The sequence below is a fragment of the Nannospalax galili genome, unplaced genomic scaffold (genome assembly GCF_000622305.1).
Source record: "Nannospalax galili isolate Female #2095 unplaced genomic scaffold, S.galili_v1.0 scaffold1200, whole genome shotgun sequence".
Taxonomy (NCBI): Eukaryota; Metazoa; Chordata; class Mammalia; order Rodentia; family Spalacidae; genus Nannospalax; species Nannospalax galili.
In genome coordinates, this window is record NW_008347131.1 from 174713 (window position 1) to 201974 (window position 27262).

General features: G+C 39.9%; 1 protein-coding gene, 2 non-coding genes and 1 pseudogene across 4 annotated transcripts in view; all 4 read right to left on the reverse strand.

Moving 5' to 3' along the window:
- The window catches only part of Ckap5 (cytoskeleton associated protein 5), a 132750-nt gene that overhangs the window by 14465 nt on the left and 91023 nt on the right, over positions 1-27262 (reverse strand). For both annotated transcript variants that reach the window (XM_029568551.1, XM_017800747.2), the window contains exons 25-36: positions 26514-26642; positions 22942-23136; positions 22277-22412; positions 15668-15756; positions 11529-11654; positions 8328-8477; positions 7842-8045; positions 7510-7645; positions 6578-6771; positions 4001-4173; positions 2731-2904; positions 2381-2501 (exon numbers count right to left, since the gene is read on the reverse strand). In XM_029568551.1, the coding sequence (XP_029424411.1) occupies positions 2381-2501; positions 2731-2904; positions 4001-4173; positions 6578-6771; positions 7510-7645; positions 7842-8045; positions 8328-8477; positions 11529-11654; positions 15668-15756; positions 22277-22412; positions 22942-23136; positions 26514-26642 (1827 nt within the window). The remainder of the gene's footprint in view (positions 1-2380; positions 2502-2730; positions 2905-4000; positions 4174-6577; positions 6772-7509; positions 7646-7841; positions 8046-8327; positions 8478-11528; positions 11655-15667; positions 15757-22276; positions 22413-22941; positions 23137-26513; positions 26643-27262) is intronic.
- Positions 2220-2330, reverse strand: LOC115072132. Its single transcript, XR_003851196.1, has one exon. It is a non-coding gene; the product is annotated as a small nucleolar RNA SNORD67 (small nucleolar RNA).
- LOC115072131 lies at positions 7195-7305 on the reverse strand. The gene has a single exon (XR_003851195.1). It is a non-coding gene; the product is annotated as a small nucleolar RNA SNORD67 (small nucleolar RNA).
- On the reverse strand, positions 23513-23790 carry LOC103742557 (annotated as a pseudogene).

Consider the following 27262-nt stretch of genomic DNA (forward strand, 5'->3'; position numbering starts at 1 on the left):
TTTTAGGAACAGTTTCTCAAATTTTAGAAAAGGCTTGTGATACTATGGTTAGAAATACATTGCATTTATGAACTAGAGAACTGACATCATTCTAATCAAGTCATATAAACACAGTATTAACTATTTAATGTCATTCACTAGCAATATACAATTCTTTTTTTTTTTTTTGGTGTTTTTAAGACAGGGTCTCCCTGTAGCCCCAGCTGACCTGGAACTCACTATGTAGACCAGGCTGGCCTGGAACTCACAGAGATCCACCTGCCTCTGCCTCCCAAGTGCTGGGATTAAAGGCATGCACTACCACGCCTGGCTAGCAATATACAATTCTTTATGTAAAGGTCTTGTATATATACTGTTTTTTAAATTAATTAAAAAAAATTTTTTTGGGGGGGTGGGGGAGACAGAGTCTCCCTGTTGCAACAGCTGGTCTGGAACTCAGTATGTCGACCAGGCTGGCTTCCAGCTCACAGAGTCCTCTGCCTCCGGAGTCCTGGGATTAAAGATGTGTGCCATTACACCTGGTTGGTTATTTATTTTATTAATATCACTGCTGCTGAGGGTTTCATTTTTTAAATGGGGGGGGTCTTTTTGTTCAAAGGAATGGTACAAATAAAAGAACTTAGTGGATGTTTAGATGCAAGTTAAAGGAGGAGTAAAGGTATCCCCAATATGCATGATTTGCCTTGATAACCAGGGAAGTCTCTTGATGGCTTTGGGAAGTCAGCCTAAAAGAGTATAGATTCAGGGTGTCATCAGGGGTTCATACTGCTAGATCTAATTCTACTCCAATCTCAGAGTTCATTTTATCTGTAATTCCCTTCTCTAATAGTAAGAAATGTGGTTCCCATTTTCCTTATATTTATTTAATCACTCTGCTACATATAATCAATCTCCTATTGCTGCCACCAGCCCTTCCCTATTTTGATGTCAATTTTCTCTGCTTTGGCTCTGATTCTCCATTCTGAGCCATTCTGCATGCCACCTCCTAATTTTCTCGCTATGACAGGCTGGCCCCCTGCCTTCACTATGCTTGGGAACTTACTTCCAAGTATGTGTCAATGTTCTTGTATGGACACCTCCCTCATAATTCTTGGGCTCTTAGACCCTGACATTGAGCCACCATGATGGATACATACTTATCTTTTCCCCACCTACAAATTTTAAAACTGGACTGTTAGGGAAAGAAACAGAAACTGATTTTTAAAAATATATATAGCTGTGTTGGAGGTGTAGCTCACTGAATGAGTGCTTACCTATTATGTACAAGGCCTGAGTTCCATGTCCAGCACTTCCAAAAGAAACCAAAACAAACAAAATACCTTTGCAGCTTTTTTGTTTAAAATTCTCAAATGGAGGCTGGGCCTGGTGGCACACGCCTTTAATCCCAGCACTTGGGAGGCAGAGGCAGGTGGATCTTTGTGAGTTTGAGGCCAGCCAGGTCTACATAGTGAGTTCCAGGACAGCTGGGGCTACAGGGAGACCCTGTCTCAAAGAGATAACAAACAAACAAAAAACCTCAAATGGCTTCCCATCATACCTAAAATCTAAACAACTTACGCTGTGCTTTTCAAGAAAGCCCTACATAATGTTTTATTTATTTTTAAATATTTTATTATTTTTATTTTATGTGTGTGAGCGTATTGCCTGCATATATGTGAGTGCACCTATGTCGTGCAATGTCACAGAGGTCAGAAGAGGGTTTCGGATTCCTCTGGAACTAGAGTTAAGGATGGTTCATAGCCATCATGTGGGTGTTGGGAATTGAACCCAGGTCCTCTGCAAGAGCAGTCAGTGCTCTTAACTGCCGAGTCATCTTTCCAGCCCTGCCCTACATAATGTTTTACACGTTCTCATCCTTGCGCACCTTTCACTCTTTCCCTGAATATGAAAATCTCATTCCCTTTATTTGGAATGTTCTTATCCCCAACTGGCACATTCTGTTATTGACTTTTCATGATTATTCAAATTCAGAAGCTATGCAGCTCCTCTTTCCCATCACTCTATCTGAGTTACATGTACACATTATCTTCTTGTCACTTGTTTACAAGCAGGTATGTTGTTTACTTACTTGTCTCTGTCCACTAGAATATAAATAAGTTCCATGAGAGTTGGTCTCTACTTATTTACTGTTGTATCTCTCGCTAGCCTGTGATGAATGGACATACAGAATTATAAAAAGGCAAGGCTCTAATAGAGCTATATTCTCTGAAGCAAGTGATGACTAAGTGGCTGGCCCCTGTGTACTTTTTTTTAAAAAATTAAGGCAATACTGAAGATGTCTGCATCCTTCAGTACTGTGACTCCACAGTGTGCAATACATCATTCTTCTAAGTCTCTATATCTATCAATGGAATTACTATCATGGGAAATACCCGATTACCTGTGTCAGAGCTTGGATACTTGTGCTGATGTCACCACTGGCAACTTGGGAGATAATGAAATTGATTGTGGAAGCTGTATTACTGTGCATGTCATCAAAGTGTGGTGAAACCGCCCGGATCCTAGACAGCAGAACAAAAGGGGGAAAAAAAAATCAATCTGTATTACAAGATATTTCAATGACTATTAATTATGCAGTTCTCTACTTGATTCAGATTTTAGTAAAGCTATTTATTATCAGTCAGGTAATAATAAATTCTGTACACTGCATACTGCCATAGTGGGCTCTTTTCAGGTATGTACTCTGATGGTTATGAACTGCTTATATTTAAATCACAAGGTTGAACTTACTTAGGTTCAGGAATCAGGACAGGTTCAAAAATGTCATCAAGTTTATGCTGGACAAGTTCTGGCATTTCACATCGGACTGTACCATTGTCATTCTCAATCTCATCTAGATCCAGCTGGAATTCTCGGCGAACCATCTGGGATGCTTCAGGATGCCCACTCATGCTTCGGGCTTGGCTAAGGGAAGCAAAAAGATGCTCCTGAATTAAGAGGGATTTCTTAACCAAAGAGCAAGATTAGCACTGCCAGCTACCCTAAAGCTTTAAGACAGATGTTCAACTTCTGGTTTCAGCCCCTCTGAATAATTTAAGTCCTTGAGTTTAAGAAAGTGCCTGAAGTAACAGGATTATGCTGAGAGCAGGTAACTTTAATTTGTACTTAACACTACTAGCTAGGCATAAGCATTATCTCTGATTTGATAAAGCTAACAGGCTTTGTACTTCTATATGGAGCAGGAAAGAGACTGACTTAAAACTTACTACTTATGGGCAAAAGTACTAAAAATAATCTAGACCAGCTATTTTTTCTTCCATGAAATTAATTAGTATTTTAAGTTCTAATCATAAACATCCTATACAGTCATCCCTTTTTAAAGAACAGTCAATCTTGACAGAACAGAGCCAGTATTATATCTCAGAAATAGGTATGCAAAATTTCCAAATTCAAATTTGTTAAAATTATACTCATGGCACAACCTAAAATAAGGCTGTCATGCTTAGAAGGCAGTATTTTGAGTCCCTAAGCCAATTCTGGGTAGCATGCATCTTATTTAGCCTTATCTCAAGAACAGGAACCTAAGCACAGCCATATATAACAGAAAAAAAGACAAGTCATTATTTAAGCCACATGACATTGAACTGCCATTTCTGTTGGCCACTACACTTTCACGGAAGTCCTGATATTCATGGCTGCCCTCTGCCCTTGTTTTAAAAGCCAGTCACCCTCCAGAGGGGATGAATCCATGTCAGAAGTTAGAAAGATATAAGAGCCCTGCTAATGAGAAATTAGCAGGCAGTACTTACATCCTATAAGTGCGATACATAATTCTGTCCACGGAAAAGCAGTGAAAGAAGGCACAAGACCATTTAGAAGTGGTTTGGAGACAAAGACAATGAAGAATGAAAGATTAAACATTTGGTCACAAGACATTTCCCCAGACACTCTGTCATGCATGATAATGGCAAGAACTCAAGATTATGTTGCAGGACACACTCTGAGCGCACAAAGCTAGGTTCATAGATATGCACAAAGACAACTATCTCCATTCACATACTTGAGTTTGGAGGACATGTCCTCAGCTGGTCCCTTGCGTAGCATGTTGGCATTGGAGTTTATGTTCTGTGTGCGCTGAGGTTTCTCTTCCACTTGCTTCACTGGTGCAGCAGAAGGCCTCTTTGCTGACCGCTTTATCCTCTCCTCAAGCATGCTCATGTCCTTCTCAGAAAGCTGTTAATTATTTAAACTATTAGCACATCCATTTATACTAAAATATGAGAATTAAAAACCTAAATGGAAGACTCAAGAATTATCCACTGCTCAATATTGTATCTGTAATTCCAGCTACTCAGGAGGCTGGAGAAGGATGGCAAGTTCAAGGCCATCCTAGGCAACTTCATAAGACCTTGACTTAAAATTTTTTTTGAAAGACAAGGTCGTATTATGTATATGTATCCTGGATGGCCTTGAACTTATGGAGATCCACCTGTCTCTGCTTCCTAAGTGCTAGAGTTGAAGGTACGGGCCACCATATGACTTTAAAATACATTTTTAAACAAGAGCTGGGACTATAACTAAGTGGTAGAGTACTTGCCTAGAATGTGTAAGGCCCTGGGTTCAATCCCTAGTAAAACACACACACACACACACACACACACACACAGATAGAGAGACACATCTATTTTCATACCAAAGAAAATAGAAGTTATCATATTAGGACAGATTTACTTTCAAACACTACATTAATTTTTTAAGTTTTTTTTTTACATTGTTTATTTGTTGCATGGGTGTTTGTGTATATATACATACCATGATATCATATGGAAGTCAGAGGATAACTTGCAGGAGTTCGTTCTCTACTTTTACTACTTGTGTTCTTGGGATCAAACTCAGGTAGTAAGACTTGGTGGCAAGCGATTTAACCCACTGAGCCATCTCACCAGCCCTCAAAACACATTATTAAGTCAACTACCATTAATTCCTGTGTAACTATATTAACAATAAGACATATGAAAGAGAAGGATACAAAAGGAAAACATTAATAATTACAGCTAAAAAGCTAAAAAAGTAAAGTTGGAGTTACTGCTCAGTTGGTAGAATGCTTGTCCAGCATGTACAAAGCCTGGGTTTGATTCCTAGCATCACATAAAATGAGCATGGTGGTAAACACCAGTAATTCCAGCACTCAGGAGGTAGAGGCAGAAAAATCAGAAGTTCAAGGTCATTCTTGGATGCATAGTGTGTTTGAGGCCAACCTGGGATATATAAGACTCTGATTCAAAATGGAAAGTAAAAAATAAATAACTAAATAACGAAAGAGTCAAAAATTAAATGAAGCCTGTTACTACTAATGAGCTGTATCTATGGGAAGAATGGCAATAATTTCCACTTTTGGTTTTCTGTAAAATTTCTACCTGTTTTATGTCCTTCACTGGGTGATAGAATTTCATTAGATAACAGAAATAGAATGAATTAAGCACAGTATATAAAAACGGTGCTACCACAGAAGAGATGCTCTTGCAGAGGACCCTGATTCAGTTCTCCGCACACACATGCCAACTAACAACCATCTGAAATTCCAGTTCCAGGGGATCCAACACCCTCTTCTGACCTCCCAGGGCATGGCACGACATGGGTGCACTTACACACATGCAGGTTAATACACTCATACACACACATTAAAAAAAAAAAAAAAACTTAAGGGGCTGGAGAGATGGCTCAGCAGTTAAGAACACTGAGTGTTCTTGCAGAAGACCCAGGTTGGAATCCCAGCACCCACATGGCAGCTAAAACTGTCCATAACTCCAGTTCCAGAGGATCTGACAGCCTTTTCTGTCCTCCTCGGGCATTGCATGAAACGGGTGCATTTACCTACATGAAGGCATAACACTCATACACATAAAAACAAAAACAAAAACCACACATAAAACAATAAAATATTAAAAAAAACAATAAAAAAATTAAAAATGGTGTTACTATAAGGTTACTGCAGTCAAAAACTGAGATCTAACTACAATAATGACTGGTACAAAGGACGCATGGAATCAAGAGGCAAAACTAATATGCCTGGGAGCTGGGTGTGGTGGTGCATGCCTTTATTCCCAGAGGCAGGCGGGTCTCTTGTGAGTTCAAGGCCAGCCTGGTCTACGTAGTGAGTTCCAAGACAGCTGGGGCTATATGGAGACCCTGTCTCAAAAAGACCCCCCGAAAAAAAATCCAGAAAACAAAAAAACCCAAAAACTAATATGCCTGGAAAAGCGGTACATGGCTGAAGCTTCACATTCTTTGGATATACCAGTACCCAACAGTTCCCAAGGGGTTACCTGTTAACAAAACCAAAAGTATTAAAAACTACCAAGCAGATGGCCATGAAGAATTTAAAACCCAGACAAGTACAGATTTCTTGATTCAAATTAGATCTCTTAAGTGATCTATTGTGAATAGAAAACAAAATTTGATTTCCAGTTAAACACAGATGAAATGACATTTAGCTGGATTCTAGGACATACTAATAGGTATATACTAACAAATGATAAAATCTAAGTATAATTGAGATGGCAGGAAACCCAACACCTAAGAAATCTTGGAGTTCTTTCCACAACATAATGACAATGCATAGAGAAATGTCACTCACATTTCCAATGAGTTTGAACACCTGATCTCCATGTACATTGTATACTGTTACAATAGTGTTGAGGGCGGCATTCCGTACAGCATTGTCTCGGTCTCCTATGTGAATAGCTATCTCCTTTAAGGCTTTTCCTGGGGTTGGTTGGCAGACATTCATGCCATAGGACTCAATCAGGCAACCTAACTCTTCCAGGCACTCTGTTGGGGAAGAAAGAGCAGATTAATGAGACCCAGAAATGTTTGGCATAGAGACTTCTACATACTTTTCTTTTGTACACATGAAGGGCTAAAATCTTATTATGGCTGTCTCTAAAAGTTTCTCTTGGGGCTGCAGAGATGGCTCAGTGGTTTAGAGCACTGGCTGCTCTTCCAGAAGACCTGGGTTTGGTTCCCAGCACCAACATGGAGGCTAACAACCATTTGAAACCCCAGTTTCAGAGGATCTGATACCCTCTTCTGACCTCTGTTGGCACTGCATGACATGGGTGCACTTACATGCAGGCAAAACACTCATACACATAAAGTAAATTAAAAAAAAAAAATAGAAGTTTTTCTTCTATACTGCCTTTTACCAATGAAACAATGGTGTTATAGCAAGTGTTCATGAAAGAAGGGTATGCCTGTGAGTCAGATGGCCCCTGTGCACTTGATTTTGTCACCAGGGTGGTACTGAGTGGTGCCTGTATCACCTGATACTATGGCTCCACCAGTGTGCAACTCATCACTCTCACAGTCTAAATAAGACTACCACAGATACTGAAGAAACTTCATTGCTCAATGACTTGCTGGAATCACTTTTGAAAAGACTTGCCTCTCGATTGTTTGAGGCTGGAGGTATATAGTTCAGTGGTAGAGCATTTGCCTAACGAAAAGGGGGAGGGGGGAAAGGAAGAGGGAGGAGGGAGATAGAGAGGAAGGCAAGCAAGTTTGCTTTACCTGCTCTCTGCTTGGAGTTTTTTGATTTGGTTCCTTCCATGATGAAGGGGAACATCTTGCTGGCTGGGTAGACAAGGCACATCCGGTTCAGGATGGCACGAACATCTTTACGAATGACATCTTTTGGTTCTCCAACCTGGTCAACAAGAAAAAAACTGATTAAGACCTTTTCTGGGTGCAATGATTATTTAATGCATTACTGTATCTGGAAAGAACAGAAACATGAGAGTGAATGATAGGAGGTACCATCATACAATAAATGGAAAAGAGAGAGAATAAAGTGTAAGTATTAGCTGAGAATTTAGCATTCTCTCAGGATAGTAACATGTTACCTTGAGGATGAGGTAGGGGATAAAGGAAGATGCTTCATTCTCAGTAAGATGATACTCTTCCTCACTCAATAGGGTGAAGAGCAATTTTAAATATTCCAGTGCTTTCATTAGGACGCTTGTATTAGTGTCGAAAAACCGGAGGGTAAGCCATTTTAAGATAAGATCCAGGCAACCAATGATACCTTCTTTTTCACTCTCCAAGTGCTTAAAATGAAAAGCAAAACCCCATAAATAAGAATACATAAAAATTTAAGTTCTACTGAGCAAATACTTAACTTTTACTGGCACCCAAAAGAAAATACATGATTTTTAAACCTTCAATAGGACCTCCAAAACATGCAGTCATTTATTCTATCAAAAGAGATACCTCTAAGGAGAACATGGTATATGCTATTTCCTTCTCAAGGCATTCAAACTTCAGATCATCTCACAGCCCTCAGTATTTTCACAACCTTGAAATTCAAGAATATCTATTTGCAGACTTACATCAACCATGACTGCCAGGGCTTTATTGTGATGCTGAAAGTCTGAGTGAAACATTTCATCTTGTAACCATTTAGCCACACAGCTAGACATTTGAGTCTTCAGCTGCTCAATGTATTCATCACGTGGGGTAGTAAAATTCCACTTCAGCACCTGAAGCCAAAACAATAAAAAGGGGCAAGGTATAAAGTGTTCAACTGAAACAAAGTTGAGAGGGTTATTTGATGCAGTTATAGGGACCCAACTTAATGGGACACATTTTTGTTCTTTATTTTTGGAGGCAGGGTTCTTGCCATGTAGATCTGACTGGCCTAGCACTGATGCAGCCCAGGCTGGCCCTCAATTCACAGCAATCCTCCTCCCTCAGCCTCAGGAGTCCTGGATTACAAGTGTACACCACTATACCTGGATCGTTGTTTACTTTTTTGTGACAGGGGACTGCTAATAAGGTCCCGAATTTGAGCTTGTTTTGCCTTAAGTTTCCCAAATGCTGGGGATTATAAACCCTACCATGCTTGGCTTTAAGGCATTCTTTAATAAAATAAGATTCATTTATAATTAAACATGAACACAAAATGAAGTCCCAAGCTGTTATACTTCTGGAAACTTAATGACTTTAGAAATTTTACAGGAAAACAATTCTGAGCTCTTCTTAGTCAAAAAACAAATGCTGTTGGGCATGATGGTGCACATCTTTAACCCTAGCACTCAAGGGGCAGAGGCAGGCTGATCTCTGTGAGAGCCAAGACAGCCTGGTCTACAGCAAGTTTTAGGCCAGCCAGGGCTACATAGTGAGGTCCTGTCTTTAAATAAATAAATTGGTGTTTTAACTGTATAAAATGGCAGACAGTGTTAGCAAAACTTTAATAGAGGAAAAAAAAACTATCAAAAATCAAAAAGTACATAACATTCTAGAAAGTTAATAGATATAATCATGCCAGGTGCAGTGGCGAAAGCCTTTAATCCTAGCACTCGGGATGCAGAGGCAGGCAGATCTCTGTGGTTAAAAGCACTGGCTACTCTTACAGAAGACTTGAGTTTGATTCCCAGCATCCAGAGGGTGGCTAATAGTCATCTGAAACTCTAGTTTCAGGGGATCCGATGCCTTCTTCTGACCTTTGAGAGCATTGCATGGCACAGGTGCACTTATACACATAAAATAAAAATAATAAATTTTTAAAGAAATATTTTTTCTGGGGGATGGAGAGATGGCTCAGGGGTTAAGAACACTGGTTGTTCTTGCAGAAGACCCGAGTTCAAATCCCAGAACCCACATGGCAGCTAAAAACTGTTTGTAACTCCAGTTCCAGGGAACTACAATGCCCTCTTCTGACCTCCACAGGCATTATATGACATGGGTGCACTCACATGCATGCAGGCAATATACTCATACACATAAAATAAAAATAATAAATATTTTAAAAATAAAAATAATAATTTTTAAAATTTATTGAACCCAGGTTCTCTGCTAGAGCATTTAGTACTCTTAATCATTGAGCCTTCTCTCCAGCCCCTATTTTTATTTTTTATGTGTCTGAGGGTATTGTCTGCATGTATGTAAGTGTACCCATGTTGTGCAATGACCATCAAGGTCAGAAAAGGGCTTTGGATCCTCTGGAACTGGAGCTATGGTTGGCTGTTAGCCACCACGTGGGTGCTGAGAATTGAACCCAGATCCTCTGTAAGAACAGCTGGTACTCTTAACTACTGAGCCATTTCTCCAGCCCCAATTTTTTATATACTTTAAGTACTATTTTCTACATTTTTTAATATGGCTTGCACTTTAAAACCAAAACAAAAAAATACAAAGCCTGAGTGCTGGGCATGTTGGCATATGCCTTTTATCCTAGCACTTAGGAGGCAGAGAGAGGCAGATCTGAGGCCAGCCTGGTCTACATAGCGAGTTCCAGGCCAGCTAGGGCTACAGGAGACCCTGTTACAAAAAGATAAAAACAATAAAAAAATAAAAATAAAGCTTGATGTTATGCTGCATGCCTATAATCCTAGGATCTTATGTTTGAGGCCAGCCTGGACTAAACAGTGAGACCCTGAAATAAAAAGGAAGTGATTTTAAAAAACTATATATATGAGGTAAGTGTTTCACCACCAAACTATACCTAGCCCAAGAGAAGCGGATGAACTAACTAATATATACAATTGCTGGCAAACCTCCCTCTTAAGGGCCAGGCGTGGTGGTGTATGCCCTTAGTCCCAGCACTTGGGAGGCAAAGGCAGATGGATCTCTGTGAGTTCGAGGCCAGCCTGGTCTACATAGTGAGTCCCAGGACAGCTGGGGCTACAGGGAAACACTGTCTCAAAGAAACAAAAAACAAACAACAACAACAACAAAAACCCCAAAAAACCCCAACCATTGCTGGCAAACCTCCCTCTTAAGATATTCCATATTACGAGGATTAAAGTAGCGACTAGGACATATGTCCAGTTGACAATAATCAATAAATTCTTTCAATTTTTTTATGCTTAAAAACAAACAAAATCACCTCAAAGGATCACTAAATCATTTATTTCTATTTATAAGAAAAACAGGCAATTAGGTCCATTCTTTAGTTCTTTTTGAAGGAATTATTGTCCTTTTAAAGTAATCTTATAGAAAGAATGAGATAATTTATAACTAAAAGATTCAACTAATTGTTAGATGTTTCACAACTTGCATTTCTGACAAAAAAATTTTTTGAGATAGGGTTTTGGCTAAGTAACCCAAGATGGTCTTGAACTTAGAATCCTCCCTGCCTCAGCCTCGCAGGGATGGGACTATAGGCAGATGCCATCATGCCCAACTTGAAAATTTTTAATTAAATTTTATTTTATGTGCATTGAGTATTTTGCCTGCCATGTGTGTAAGTGTACTCATGTCAAGCAATACCTGTAGAGGACAGAAGAAAGTGTTGGATCCCCCTGGAAGCAAAGTTATGGATGTTTGTCAGCTGTCATGTGGGTGCTGGGAACCAAACCCAGGCCCCCTGCAAGAGCAGCCAATGCCATTAATTACTGAGGCATCTCACTATGTAGCCCTGGCTGGCCTGAAACTTGCCATTTATACTAGGCCAGCCTTGAACTCACAGAGATCTATATGCCTCTGCCTCCCAAGCTCTGGAATTAAAGATGTGTGAAAAACTTTTTGGTTAACAGAATAAAATAAAAACAAACAAGAAAAACTCCCAAAGACTCTTATCCCTTCCTTACCTTCAACCCCTTTTCATCTTTCATCCTTTGCTCCTTTCCATTTGGAACAACAATAAAAACAGGCCCAGATTTATCATCATCTTCCTTTAAAGTGGTTTTGCTTGGGATTTTCTTGCCTTGTGCACTCTGCAACCAAAGTTCAGAGAATACTCATTAGGTAAGGCTGCTTTTCCTACAGAATATATGAGGCTGCCCAGCAAAGAGCATTACAGAAACCAGAGAATCCTCTCTACGTTATAGTTCAACGCGTAAGAAAATGATGAGTTACAGAACCTTCTATGTAATATGTTTTTGTACAGGTTCCCTAGAAATGTTTTTGTTACTGCTGTTTTTGAGTGAGACAAGAGTCTTGTTATATAGACCATTTTGATCTTGAATTTGCAATCTTTGTGCCTCAGCCTCTTACACGGAACATGTATATACTATATCTGACTAGAAATAATATGCTTTGTATCCTTTTTTTTTGTCTTTTTGAAGCAGGGTCTCCCTGTAGCCCCAGCTGTCCTGGAACTCACTATGTAGACCAGGCTGGCCTTGAATTCACAGAGATCCACCTGCCTCTGCCTCCCAAGTGCTGGGACTACAGGCATGCGCCACCATGCCTGGCTATGTATCCTTTTTTTTTTAAAAAAAAATTATTATTATTATTTTTTTTTTGAGAGGGCCTCATTATGTACCCTAGCCTTTGCTGGCCTAGAATAGATTAAGTAGACTAGGCTTGCCTGGAACTCACAGAGATCTGCCTGACTCTGACTCCTGAGTGCTGGGATTGAAGGTATGTACTATTACAACCAACTTAGGTAGAAATATTTTCTATTTTTTCCCATCTTAATGCGTTTCTATCACAGCATCATAACTAAAACCCTTTTGAATCTGCTTCTAAAGAAAGTTGTAGGGATGGAGAGATGGCTCAGCAGTTAAAAGTACTGACTGCTCTTGCAGAGGACCTGGGTTCAATTCCCAGCACCTACATGGCAGCTAACAACCATCTGTAACTCCAATTCCAGGGGATCCAATGCGCTCTTCTGTCTTCCAAGAGCACTTAACAAACATGCAAGCAAGACACTTATACACATAAAATAAAAATAATAGCCAGGTGTGGTAGCGCACACCTTTAATCCCAGCACTTGGGAGGCAGAGACAGGCGGATCTCTGTGAGTTCAAGCCCAGCCTGGCCTACATTAGTGAGTTCCAGGAGAGCTGGGGCTACAGGGAGACCCTGTCTCAAAGAAACCAAAAAAAAAAAAAATTTTTTTTTTGAAGTTGCTATAAACACCTTAAATATATTTTGTCTTTTTGAGACAGGGTCTTCCTGAAGCCTCAGCTGGCCTGAAACTCACTATGTAGACCAGGCTGGCCTTGAACTCACAAAGATCTGCCTGCCTCTACCTCCTAAGCGCTGGGATTAAAAGTGTGTACCACTATGGCTGGATGGAAATCATTATTTGTAATGCAGCAAATGATTACAATTTCTATTTGGCCAGAATTTCTTCTTAGTCTACACTAAAGTCAATCAGTCAAAACAAATATAAAGGCAGGATCCTGCCTCCACATGGTGATAAGTTAGGCAATTTGGGAGTCTTTTAGATAGATCCACTGAAGGGGTACTCCAATTGCCTCACCCGGCATCCCTGTTCAGCATGGAAGAAGCCAGAGCAGTCTGCGTCCTATCTGCAACTTGGGTCACCTCTTCAGAGGATGGTGTGATAAGAATAGGACATGGGAATTGGCTAGGCAGTTAGGGTAAAAAGACCCCAAAGAAAAGTAGCCAGTTTCTTGGCTAAAACTCACAATGTCCTTGGGCCTCTTAGCAACATACTCTGTTCCAAAGGCCAAAAATGTCGAAAATATTTGGGAGCTTTTATCTAATCCTTAAAAGATTTTAGGGTTACCTCTTCAGAGAAGGGAAAAAAAAAAACAAAAAACCATTTTTTTAAGAAAAGAAGAGTACATGAAGTTATCAGAAAAAAGTGATGGGGAGATATGGGAGGAGTCGGAGGGAGGGAGTGGGCATGGATTTGATCAAAACACCTTATTATGCATGTATGAAATTCTCAATAAATTATTAAAAAAATATGAAATCATTTATTTGAAACAGCTTTGCAAGCTACAAAGACAAACAAACAAAAAAGCCAGAAGGAATAGAGTAAAAAAATACTTTAAAGTACTTGTGACCAAAATACTAAAATAAGTATTTGGTCTCTCTGGAATAGGACAAGAAGAGGGTAGGTAGGAAAAGAACAACTTAACTGATAGTTTAGAAGATAATCGCCCCATTAAATTGACTCACAGTGTTAAAGGACATAAGCATAACAAAGAAAAATGGATTAATTTTAATTTCATTCATACATGCATATAGATTCTCATTCTGTAGCTCAGGCTGGCCACTAACTCACTGTGTAGCCCTGGCAGGCTTAGAACAACTGGTGAGCCTCCTGCCTCATCCTTTGCAGTGCTGAGATTACAGGCCTGTGCCAACATGCCTAGCTGATAATCATTTAGAAGAACATCTAGAAAATACCCACTCTATGATGGGGGTATACTAATAGATATACTCAGTTGATGGAACAGGTTTCTTCATTTAGATTTCCTATTAGATTTGCTTATTACTGTCAGATTTACTACTAATTACAGAGTTCTTCAATTTTCCTTTTGTAAATACTAAATAACCAACTGTTTAAATACAGCGACCAACTCTTAGTGTTGATATAAAAACTGTGATTCTAAACTATAAATAAATGAAAAAAATTACCCAGGGAGTATTTAAAGAGGAACATATGAACATATTTTTTTAAAACTTGTCTTTGGCTGAGCATGGTGGTACATGCCTTTAATCCCAGCACTTGGGAGGCAGAGGCAGGTAGATCTCTGTGAGTTCGAGGCCAGTGTGGTCTCAATAGCAAGTTCTAGGCCAGCTGGGGCTACAGGGAGACTCTCTCAAAAAGATCAAAAAATATAAAAAGAAAGCTTGTCTTTAAGTCATCCAATTCCACATGGATATTGAAAGAGTTAGTGATTTAAGCCCCACTAGTGTGGGGACAAAAGGTAATGCTATATACATTAATCAGAGTAACTTTAAGCCTGATGATCTAATCGAGCCAAATGGAAGGAAGGTGATTACTTTCAAATACAAATCAAACTAAATGTTTATCCTGTCATCGGTGCATATGCTTTTGTTTGCTTTTACTAGTGCATATTCCCAGAAATCTGCATGTCAGGATCTATGATAGTACTTTGTGAGAATAGAATTATTCTGTTTTGGAGTCTTATTGAAAATGAGACATGGATAGGGCTGGAGAGATGGCTCTCCCCATGGTGGTGCATGCCTTTAATCCTAGAACTTGGGCGGCAGAGGCAGGTAGAGCTCTGTGAGTTCAAGGCCAGTCTGGTCTCAATTGTGAGTTCCAGGTCAGCTGGGGCTACAGGGAGACTATCTCAAAAAGATTAAAAAAATAAAATAAATAAATAAATAAATAAATAAATAAATAAATAAATAAATAAATAAACCAGCTATCTATAACTCCAGTTCCAGGGGATCCAGTGCCCTCTCTGGTCTCCATGGGCACCAATGCAATCTTCTGACCTCTGCAGGCACTGCATGCATTGGTGCACTTACATATATGCCAGCAAAACACTCATACACATAAAATAAAAATAAGTAAGACAAGCTGGGTGTGGTGGCGCACGCCTTTAATCCCAGCACTCAGGAGGCAGAGGCTGGTGGATCTCTGTGAGTTCAAAGCCACCCCAGTCTATATAGTGAGTGCCAGGACAGCTGCGGCTACAGGTACAGGGAGACCCTGTCTCAAAAAAACAAAACAAAAACAAAAACGAAACAAAACAAAGACAAAAACATATTAAAAAAACAACAACAATCCTTCAAAAATAAGTCATGGCCTAGGGGCAAAGAAACACAGTGCTTACCTAGCATGCACAAGGCCCTAGGCTTGATCTCAAGAGAGGCAAAACCCAAAACCAATGAACTAAACAAAGCCACAGAAACTTCCATAAATACATAGTTTGATATCAAGATTAGTAATGTTTTTTCATATATACTATAACCTTTTCTAACAAAGAAACTCAGTATATAAATTTAAGACAAAGGCAAATCTATATCTAAGCATGCACAGTTAACACACCTTTGCTTTAGAAGAAATTCCTGGAGTTTTGGCCTTTTTTGGATCAGGCTTAGGTTCCATGTTGCTGGAAACAGAATCTTCAACAGGTGCTTTGAGGAAAAAAAAATCATATACTGTGTTAAATTAACTAACATCATTTTATTCTGGACATAGTAAACACATAATGCTGATGAAAAAGCCTGCAGTCTTAAATGTATCAATTTATAAGACATCTAATTATTTTTCTTAGTCTTGTTTCTGCTTCAGGAGGAGCGTGGGCACATGCCTGTTACTGTAGCACTTAGGAGGAAGAGAAGACTGCTCCAAGTTTGAGGACAGCCTGGTCTACATGGGGAGTTCCAGACTAGGGCAGTACAGCAAGATCCTGGTCTCAACAAAGAAAAACAAAACAAAATAAAATACCTTGGAATAAACCTAATCAAATGAAAGATCACTATAATGAAAATTTTAAATCACTTAGAAAGGGGCTGGAGAGATGGCTCATGGTTAAGGGCACGGGCAGTTTTATTGGATTGAATGTCCTCTTCTGGCCTCTGTGGGCATTGCACACACATGCTGCATGTATATATATGTAGGCAAAACACTCATATACATAAAATGAAAATAAAGCCAGGCATGGTGGCGCACACCTGTAGTCCCAGCACTTGGGAGGCAAAGGCAGGAGGATCTCTGTGAGTTCAAGGTCAGCCTGGTCTATATAGTGAGTTCCAGGACAGCTGGGGCTACAGGGAGACCCTGCTTCAAAAAGAGAAAGAAAAAAAAAAAAAAGAAAGAAAGAAAATACCTAACTAAAAAATAAAAAGAGAAAAATTGAAGACTCTAAAAGACTGAAAGACTGCTCACAGATATGAATTATAGGATTTGATACTGTGAAAATGGTTATCTTGGGGCTGGAGAGATGGCTCAGAGGTTCAAAGTACTCACTGGCTGCTCTTGCAGAGGACCCAAATTTGGTTCCCAGCATCCACATGACAGCTAACAACCATCCATAACCCCAGTTCCAAGGGATTCAATGCCTTATTCTGACATGGGTGCACTTACATAAATGCAGGCAAAACACACACATTAAGTAAAATAAATTTAAAAATTTAAGAATGGTTATCTTATTAAAAGAAATCTACAGATTCAATCCACATTAAAATTTCAATATCATTCTTCACAGAAATAGAAAAAAGCAACCTTAAATTCATCTGGAAGCATCAGTGAAAGAGACAGGACAGATACAAACTCAGAGTTATAGCCACTTGATTTTTGGCAAAGTTGGCAAAAATACACACTGGAAAAAAATACAGCTTCTTTTTAAAAAATTTTATTTATTATTTTTATTTTATGTGTATGATGTGTGTATTGCCTGCATGCAGGTAAGTGCACCCATGTTGTACAATGCCCACGAGGTCAGAAGAGGCTGTCAGATCCTGTGGGACTGGAGTTATGGACAGTTGTTAGCTGCCATGTGGGTGGTGGGATTCGAACCTGAGTCTTCTGCAAGAACAACCAGTGTTCTTAACCACTGAGCCATCTCTCCAGCCCCAAAATACAGCTTCTTTATAAACAGTGTTGGGAAAACTCAGTATGTAATGTGGAAGAATGTGAAACCAGACCCTTTTTTCTTACCCTCCAAAAAACGCAACTCCAAATAGATCAGAGACATTAATGTAAGACCTGAAACCCTGGAACTGCCAGAGGGGAAAAAAGGGAAAGCACTTCAAGATAAGAGTCATAGGTGAGGCTTTCTGAATAGAATTTGAATCATCCAGGGAATAAGGTGAATAATCAACAAATTAATCATGAAATTAAAAAGCTTCTGAACAGCAAAGGAAGCAGTTATATTACTGAAGAGACATCTACAGGAGAAAAATATGTGTTAGATATGCATATGACAGAAGATTAATATCCAGACTATACAAATAATTTTAAAAATTTAAACAAGAAAGTAAATAAGGCAGTCAAAAAAAAAAAAAGGCTATGAAACTTAACAGACAGTTCCTAAAAGAAGAAATACAAAGAACCAACATATATATTGATCAAAGGCATTAGATCTCCTGGAGCTGAAATTATAAGTGGTTGTGAGCCACTCAACATATGTTCCAGCAATTTGTGTCTTCTGTAAGAGCAGTGTGCTCTCTTAAACACTGAGCCATCTCTCTTGCCCCGAATATATAAATATATAAATATACTTTTTAAAAAAATTCTATTTCTTATTTTTATTTTCTGTGTATGCATGTATTGCATAAGTGCACCCATGTCGTGCAATGCCCGTGGAGGTCAGAAGAGGCTGTGGGATCCCCTGGAACTGGAGTTATGGACACTTGTTAGCTGCCATGTAGGTGCTGGGATTCGAACCTGGGTCTTCCGCAAGAACAACCAGTGTTCTTAACTGCTGAGCCAGCTCTCCAGCCCCTTGTATGTGTCTTTTTGAGACAGGGTCTCTCTGCAGACCTGGCTGGCCTGAAGCTATGTAGACCAGGCTGGCCTTGAACTCACAGAGATCTGCCTGCCTCTGCCTCTGGAGCGCTGGGATTAAAGGTGCCACCACCACACCCTGCTCCAGGGACTCTATATTCTAACCCAGCAATACTTGCATAATCATGTTTACTGTTGCTCTATTCACAATAGCTAAGAAATAGAATCAGCCTAGATGTTCATCAACTAATGAACAGATAATGAAAATGTGCAATTTTATTTAGCCATAAAGAAACAGCAAATTGTGAAATTTAAGGAGAAAAAGAGGCTTTAAGGTGTTTGTGTATTAGACCACGTGTGATACTAAAGTGGAAGGCAGAATACTGGAAGTGGGAAAGTTTAAGGAGGGATGGAGGGGATGAGAAGGAGGGTCAACCAAAACTAAGGATATATGGAAAAAACATAAGGAAACTTGACACTTTGTAAGCTACTTAAAAAAAAAAAAAAAAGCCAGGCATGGTGGCGCACACCTGTAGTCCCAGCACTTGGGAAGCAGAGGCAGGCGGCGGATTTCTGAGTTCAAGGCCAGACTGGTCTACATAGTGAGTTCCAGGAAAGCTGGGGCTACAGGGAGACCCTGCTTCAAAAAGACAAAAAATAAATAAATAAATAAATAAATAAATAAAAAGTTTGTGGGCAGGAGAGATGGCTCGACAGTTAAGAGCACTGGCTGTTTTTGCAGAGGAAGTGAACCCAGGTTCAATTCCTAGCACCCACATGGCAGCTAACAACCACTTGTAACTCCAGTTCCAGGGGATCCAACACCCTCTTCTGTCCTCCTTGGGCAATGCATGACATGGGTGCACTTACATACATGCAGGCAATACACTCATACACATAAAGAAAGTTTGAGGTACTCTGCATGAGTGGGTAAAGTTGTACCCAGAAGTCGTAAGTTATTTAAATGAATATCCTAGTGTTAGCGTGAGCTACCTCCCTCCAAACAGTTGGTCAGAAGCTACTGAGGCCCTTAAAACAATACATGTTATTGCTTTTGGTTGTCCAACAGAACTAGATTTAAGACCTTACAGCTGAAAAAAAAAATCATACTGTCTGGATGCAAGATGTAGCGAAATCAAGCTGGTACCTAGCTGGAAGCTTCCTTCCTGTTGGCTAGCTTTCATAGTGCCAAAAGGTGCTATGCAGATGGCTGGGGCAACAGTCTTACTCAGTGGAGGACCCCATGTGCTACAACTGCCCACCTGTCAGGGAACATGTGCCCACTGGAAGCATGACTCTTATGGGGGGGAGCCAACTACCTTCTCATCTTTCAGATTGGATCTGAGGCCTGCTCCACAGGAGAAATTCATTCTTGGTACAGTAAACTCAGTCAAAAGCCTGTGGACAGGGAGGTCATAGGTCCTAGTGGGAAACTACTACTGTTGTTTTAATAAAAGGACATGTTATACATGTCAAATAGCCTTCTAAATATTTATGTTTATGCCCAAAGATTAGTGCTACTCTCATTTTTTGGCCAGAGAAGCTTCTTTTGCAGTTGACTACAATTACCAGAGATTCATAACAGGTTAAAGTGTTAAGAATGACAACTGAATGCTCAGCCCCTAATGGGAAATTTGTTTCTCCCTTTACTTCCAATGATCAGGGAAAGTTGAAGAATAGGAAGTAGAAAAATATAAGAGGTAGAGGAAGGAGTGGAATGTTGTAGAATTCTGCCTTCTGGGTATGACAAGGCCATTGCACTCATGAGCTCACAGTAGCACAAGATTTTTAAAAGATTAGACCCATCCATATTCTGTCATGGATGGGGACAGGCTCAGGAGGCCCTACCCACTCTCTGAGGATTTATAGGCAGTTAATGGTTGCTAGGGGAGGAGGGGCTCACAACGCCTCATCCCTCCCTGAAGAGCTATTGGCAATTAATGTTTGCTCAGGGAGAGAGAGACATTTTCTTTAGTGGTGGAGTCACTTGTAAGTTGCTGGTGCTCCTATAAGCAACCCTAATTCAACTCATTTGGTAAGAAAAAAAAGAAGATTTAAGTAGAAGAGAGACAAACTGGGAAGAGAAAGGTGGTCAATAGGAGAGGGAGGGAAATAGGAGAGGGTAATGAGGTGAATATGATCAAATACATTGTATATATGAAAATGTCATAATTAGAACTGGATGTGGTGGCTCATACCTTTAATCCCAGCTCTGGGAAGCAGAGGCAGGCGAATCTCAGTGAGTTCAAGGCCAGCCTGGTCCACATAGTGAGTTCCAGGCCAGGTGGGGTTACAGGGAGAGCCTGTCTCAAAAAAAAAAAATATATACACATAGATATTTTAGTGTTTTTCCTTGTTCTAGGAGTTTGGTTTACCTATTCTATTTCCAAAAGACACTAATTATTGTAATTTGGGGATGGAAAAATGATTCAGCTGTTAAAAACATTTGGTGTTCATGAAGAAGACCCAGCAGCTCCCAGAAGCCACATGGCAGCTCACAACCACCTGTAACTCCAATTCCAGATGATATATGATGCCTTCTTCTGGAATTCCATAAACAAGACGCACACATGGTACATACACATAAATACATGTAGGCAAAACACCCATACATATAAAATAAAAACAATTTTTTTTTTGTCTTTTTGAGACATTCTAGCTTTAACAAAATAATTATCTTCTATTTAGTAGAATAGAAATTGCTGATCCTCACCAGGAGTGGTGGCACTCACCTTTAATCCCAGCACTCAGGAGGCAGAGGCAGGTGAATCTCTGTGAGTTCAAGGCCAGCCTGGTCTAGAAATCGAATTCTAGGCCAGGCCAGCTGGGGCTACAGGGAGACCCTATCTCAAAAAAAAAAAAAATGGCTGGGCGTGGTGGTGCATTTGGGAGCTCTGACAGGAACATTAGAATACAAAGAGAATATTACTAATTAAATTAGGTAATTTTTTTTTTTTTTTAAAGATTTGTTTTTATTTGGGGTTGGAGAGATGGCTCAGTGGTTAAGAACACTGACTGTTTTTGCAGAAGACCCAGGTTCGAATCTCAGCACCCACATGGCAGCTAACAACTGTCCGTAACTCCAGTTCGGCATCCAAAATACCTGCCACATCAGTTCTCAAATAAGAAGTAGCTATCTATATTTACAGTAGTAGCATGTACCTTTTCCTTATGTCCTTGTACTAATAACTAGCTTTTTTTGGGTGGGGGGGTCTTTTTGAGACAGGGTCTCCCCGTAGTCCCAGCTGTCCTGGAACTCACAAAGATCCGCCTGCCTCTGCCTCCCAAGTGCTGGGATTAAAGGTGTGCACCACCATGCCCAGCTATACATTAGACTTTAAATATCAGAATGATAAAAATAATTATCCCTTATGGAAAGATGGGTCAACAGTTACAGAAGCACTTGCTGCTCCTACAGAGGATCCAGGTTTGGTTCCCAGCACTCACCTGGATAATAATCATCTGTAATACCAGTTCCAAGGGATTTGATGCCCTCTTCTGGTCTCTGTCGGCACCACACATACACATGGTACATATACTCTCTTATACACAAAAATAAAATCTTCATGGTGGTGCATGCCTTTAATCCCCGCACTTGGGAGCCAGAGGCAAACAGATCTCTGTGAGTTTCAGGCCAACCTGATCTACCTAGTGAGTTCCAGGCCAGCTGGAGCTACAGGGAGACCCTGTCTCAAAAAAGACTAAATAAATAAATAAATAAATAAATAAATACAATTCTCCCTTAAAAAAGTATGGGTTTGGGTTGTAGCTCAGTAGTAGAGTGAGAGTTTAGCATGAGTGAAGCTCTAGCCTCAATCCTCAATAGCCAAGTACAGTGGAAAGAGCTATGTGTAGGACTAGGCAGAATTTTAAGCCAGTTTAAGCACTGGCTGGTTATTTGACTTAGTGAAAGTCATTAACTTCTTTGGGTTTCCTCATCTGCTATTAAAGTGGATTAAGCCAGATGTTCTCAATTCCCTTTCTAATTAGAATATTCAATGACAGATAAAATTATGTAAACCTTAAAAACAGCATGTGAATTCCTATTCCAAAACACCTTTTTGGCCTGGAAACCAAATAATTATCATACCTTTAGCACAGATCATGGCACAAATGCTTGACAAATGTTTGAGGAAGATTCAAGCTGGGTGTGATTGGGTTCCCTCAGGTTATTTTTTTTCACTTTAACCTTCACAAAATAGTTACCTGGTGGAGGCTGGAATTTGGCTGGAGCCGAGCCTCCCATTGATTTGGACATTGCCTTCGCTGGTACAGCAGGCTTGGCTGGCATGTTAGCTTTGGCTTTTTCTAGCATGGCCAATACTTGGTCTTTAGAAGTTGGCTAGAGAGACAACATCAATGAAAGTTGACATAAATGATGCATTCATATTAAGCTTACTAACACAAGAAATGCTTGACCTCCTACTTTTGATACCCCAATGAAGAAAGGGAGGCAGCACATAGTAGAAAAGAAGTAACACATTATGAAGTCAAATGCAAGTAGCTATCATTCTAGAAGGTAATATTTTCACCCCTGGATAGTCAGCAGACTCTCAGAAGTTTTATTTTTGCTCTTGTCAGAATTTCAGAGCAGAATTTCAGAGCAGAATTTCAGACTGAGTCTCATAGTAGGTAGTATGATCTTTTGCTAATATAAATTAGTATTCAATATTTTTCTAATAGCTTTTTTTTTTTTTTTTTTTTTTGGTCTTTTTGAGAAAGGGTCTCCCAGTAGCCCCAGCTGGCCTGGAACTCACTATGTAGACCAGGCTGGCCTCAAACTCACCGAGATCCACCTGCCTCTGCCTCCCAAGTGCTGGGATTAAAGGTGTGCGACTTCTAATAGCTTTTAACACTACAAGAACTAGTACCTTTAGTTTCCCAGTAGCCTTGGCCATTTTTTCATATCCTAAATGCATCATAAAGAATGGCAAAGCATCTTGGGCCTTCTTTCGTACATCTCCGTTTCGATCTTCTAGACAGGAATATAGATGAGGAACACAAAGGATAAGGTCTGTGGGAGTGGAACGAAGGGTAGGTAGTTTCTCAGCCAGCCAACCTAGAAGCTGCCAAAAGAAAAAAGATTAGTCACACACTTCAAGTGAATAATTATTTTTGATGTCAGGCTTAATGATTTTTATTAGTCCCAAACATTTTTCTTTTTTAAAATTTAATTTAAAAAAATTTCCCCCCCTTTTTTGAGACAGTGTCTCACATGTAGCCCTGGCTGAACTGGAACTCCCTAGGTAGATCAGGTTAGCCTCAAATTCACAGAGATCTGCCTGCCTTTGCCTCCTGAGTGCTGGGATTAAAGGCATGCAAGACCAAACCTGTCTTTTTTCATGTTTATTGTGCATTATGCAATATACCGCATGTTATATAATATAGTGTGCAGCCTTCTAGCAGGAACAGATGACCATGTTCAATTATTTTTTTCATCAATCAGGAAAATGTTTCCTTAATGTTCTCCAAGTCCCTGGACACAGAGTAGTGACTGACCCCAGAGACATACCTATCCATCAAAGACCAGTGATATAGAAATTGAGCAGTTTTTTTCTTTGCCCCAGTGAGTGAACCTGTGGATGTATGCAGTGGCCACTCCAGGGATGACCAAGCACACACCATGATGGTGAGGCTAGGGGGAATCTCAAACCACATCTCTGTATGGTGGAATACACCTCAAACTTTATCTTTCAGCTCCTCAAAAGTGAGACAGTTTTGCCTTCTGAAGGAGTCCAACCGCAGCATGCCAGAGGAGTGGCACCTGATAGAACTGGAGAATATCAGAATAACTTTTTTTGTTCAGTTCTTTGGATGGAACCCAAGACTGGAATGTGCTATGCAAGCATTCTCCAACTAAGGTATGAATGTTTTCTTTCATTTAACTTATTGAGGGGCGGAGTGTTATGGGGATCAGAGGGCAACCTGTGGAAGTTCTTTCTACCTTGTGAGTTCCTCCTGTTTTCACCTTCTAACTCCACTGGGATTAGGCATGCACCACCTTGCCTGGTATGTGTAATACTGGGGTTCAAACTCATGGCTTTATTCATAGTAGGCAAGCACTCTACCAACTGAGCTACATCTCCAGCCTTTGATCTAGCTCCTTCTGTTGGGTTGCTTTGTTTAGAGATAAGGTCTCACTATATGATCCTGACTGGCCTGACACTTGCTATGTATAGCAGGCTGGCCTCTAAATCACAGATATTTACTTGCCTCTGCCTCCTGAGTGTACCACCATGCTCTGCCTTGAACTAGCTTTTTAAATTATTGTTATTAATATTTTATTCATTACTTTAAAACATGTTTTAAATTTTATTTTTAATGTGTTCTGTCTGCATATATATATTTTTTGGTATTTTTGAGACAGGGTCTCCCTGTAGCCCTAGCTGGCCTAGAACTCACTATGTAGACCAGGCTGGCCTTGAACTCACAGAAATCTGCCTGCCTCTGCCATCCCAAGTGCTGGGATTAAAGGCGTGCACCACCACATCCGTCTATACTTTCGGATTTTTAAAAGAATATTTATTTTGAGGCTAGAGAGATGGTTCAGCAGTTAAGAGTATAGACTGCTCTTAGAGAGGACCTGGGTTTGATTCCCAGCACTCACATGGTGGCTAACAACTGTCCGTAACTCCAGTTCCAGGGGATCTGATGCCCTCATTTGACCTCCAAAGGGATTGTATAACATGGGTGCACTTACACACATGCAGGCAATACACTCATACACATAAGAGTATTTTTAATTTTTTAATTCTTTTAAATACTTTATTATTTTTATTTTATGTGTATGAGTATATTGCCTGCATGTAGGTAAGGGCACCTGTGTCGTGCAATGCCGGCGGAGGACAGAACAGTCTGTCAGATCCTCTGGAACCGCAGTTACAGTCAGTTGTTAGCTGCCATGTGGGTGTTGGGATTTGAACCCGGGTCTTCTGAAAGAACAGTCAGTGCTCATAACTGCTGAGCCATCTCTCCAGCCCCTATGTATGTTTTGCCTGCATGTATGTAAGTGTACCACATGCATGCAATACCTGCAGAGGCCAGAAGAGGGACTGGATTGAGTTATAGATAGTTGTTAGCTGCCATGTGGGTGCTGAGAACTGAACCTGGGCCCCTTTACAAAAGAAGCCAGTGCTCGTAACTGCTAAGCCATCTGTCTAGCCCTTTTTTGTTTTTTGAGATCAGATCTCATGTATCCCAGGCTGGTCTTGAATTTCCCTATACAATTGAGGATGGCCTGAAACTACTGATCCTTTAGCCTTGTACCTCCCATGTACTGGGATTAGAGGCAGGAGCCACCAGCCCAGTTTTATGCAGTGCTGTCATGGAATTTAGGGTTTCCTGTATATTAGGCAAACACTCTACCAACCAAGCTACATCCCAAAATAAAAGTTTTATTGTTAATGAAGCTCATGAAGCTAGGTGACATTTGGGAGATAGAGGCAGGAGGATCATAAGTTCAAGGCTAGTCTCAGCTACATGAGGGTTAGAAGTGACACTGGGCTATATGAGATCCTGTCTTATCCCTTTTCCATTCTGCCCCACCTGCCAATAAAAAAAGAACAGTAAAAAGAGGCAGAGGCTGAGGAGGTGGCTCAGTCAGTAAATTGCTTATTGCACAAGCATGAGAATCTCAATTTGGATTCCCAGCATCTATGTTAAAAGCCAGGAACTAGTCTATGTGTCTATAACCCCAGTGCTGGGGAACTGAGGACAGGCACATCCCTGGAACTCATTGGCCAGTCAGTCTAGCTGAATCTGTGAGCTCCAAGGTCAGTGAGAGACTGTGTCTCAAAAATTATGGTGAAGAGTGACTGTTTACCTTCATATGCACACACACACACACAAATACATATACACATATACATAAAAGAAGCATAAATGAAAAAAGAGCACATTAATAGGCTGCTCTAGGAATCTGGTATCATTTTTATAATACAGTTTATTATTAAAACTTATTATTTTTGTTTTACAAATATGAATGTATTGCCTGCATGTGTATAAGTGCCAAGGTGTCATGCAATGTTTGTGAAGGTCAGAAGAAGTATCAGATCCCCTGGAACTGGTGTACAGATAGTTGTTAGATGTCATGTAGGTACTAGGAATCACACCCTGGTCCTCTGCAAGAGCAGTTAGTGCTCTTAATCAATGAGTTATCTCTCTAGTCTCCTAATATAGTTTATTTTTTTGGTTTTGTTTTATTGAGAGATTCTAACTCCATGGCCCAATCTGGTGTAGAATCTACTACATAGACCAAGTTTGCCTCAAACTTATGGTAATCTTCCTGCCTTAGCCTCCCACATACAGACATTACAGGAGTAACCCATCCTGGTAAGTTTTAAAAATTTTTTTATAACTATAAAGGTGTATTTATTAGGAAGGCCCTCATGCCTAAGGAGATAAAAGTAAGAAATAAAGTACATGATATATTTATGGTACTAACCTCTTGCCTCAAGAAAGGATTTTCCTTTTTGAGTTCTTCGGAAAGATCTTCCCCTTCTAGCCATTCCTTCATGCCAGTCTGCTCAGCCCAAGCATTCACAGTTGCTAGGGCAGCAGCTCGAACGTTGTTCTAAATGGAGAATAGAATTGGCAAAAATATCAAGTATAGGTCGGAAGGAAGAGTGAATGTGTTCTCTAAGGTTCTGTATCCATACTTGGAACCATCTTCACTGAAATACAAACTATTGCTATGGTTATACTAAAAACTTTAAAGAAAAGTGGGAATATAAAAAACTCAATTGAAAATAAAAGTCCTATGCTCAATTAGACAAAATAGTAACCTCAGAAAATATTCAAGAATAATAAACAGATTATTTATTGTTTTCTGAATCTCTGGGAGCTTTTATGTCCTTAGCTGGTAAAGCATGAAATTCTACATGTTAGAGACTTCAAAATGGTTAAAAATGAAATTGCTAACAATTTGAATATGCTTTTCTATTAATATGCAGTCACAGGACTCTTAAAAATCTAAAAAAAAAAAGGTCTGATTCCTCAAATTAAGTCAATCACACAAAAGTAAAAAGACCTTAAAATACTCAGCCTAGGACTAAATATTAAAGGCTTGCAAACTTCAGTGGTACTTCAATGACTTCTGAGACTGTGAAATTATGAATTTTTTTTTTTTTGGTCTTTTTGAGACAGGGTCTCCCTGTAGCCCCAGCTTTCCTGGAACTTACTATGTAGACCAGG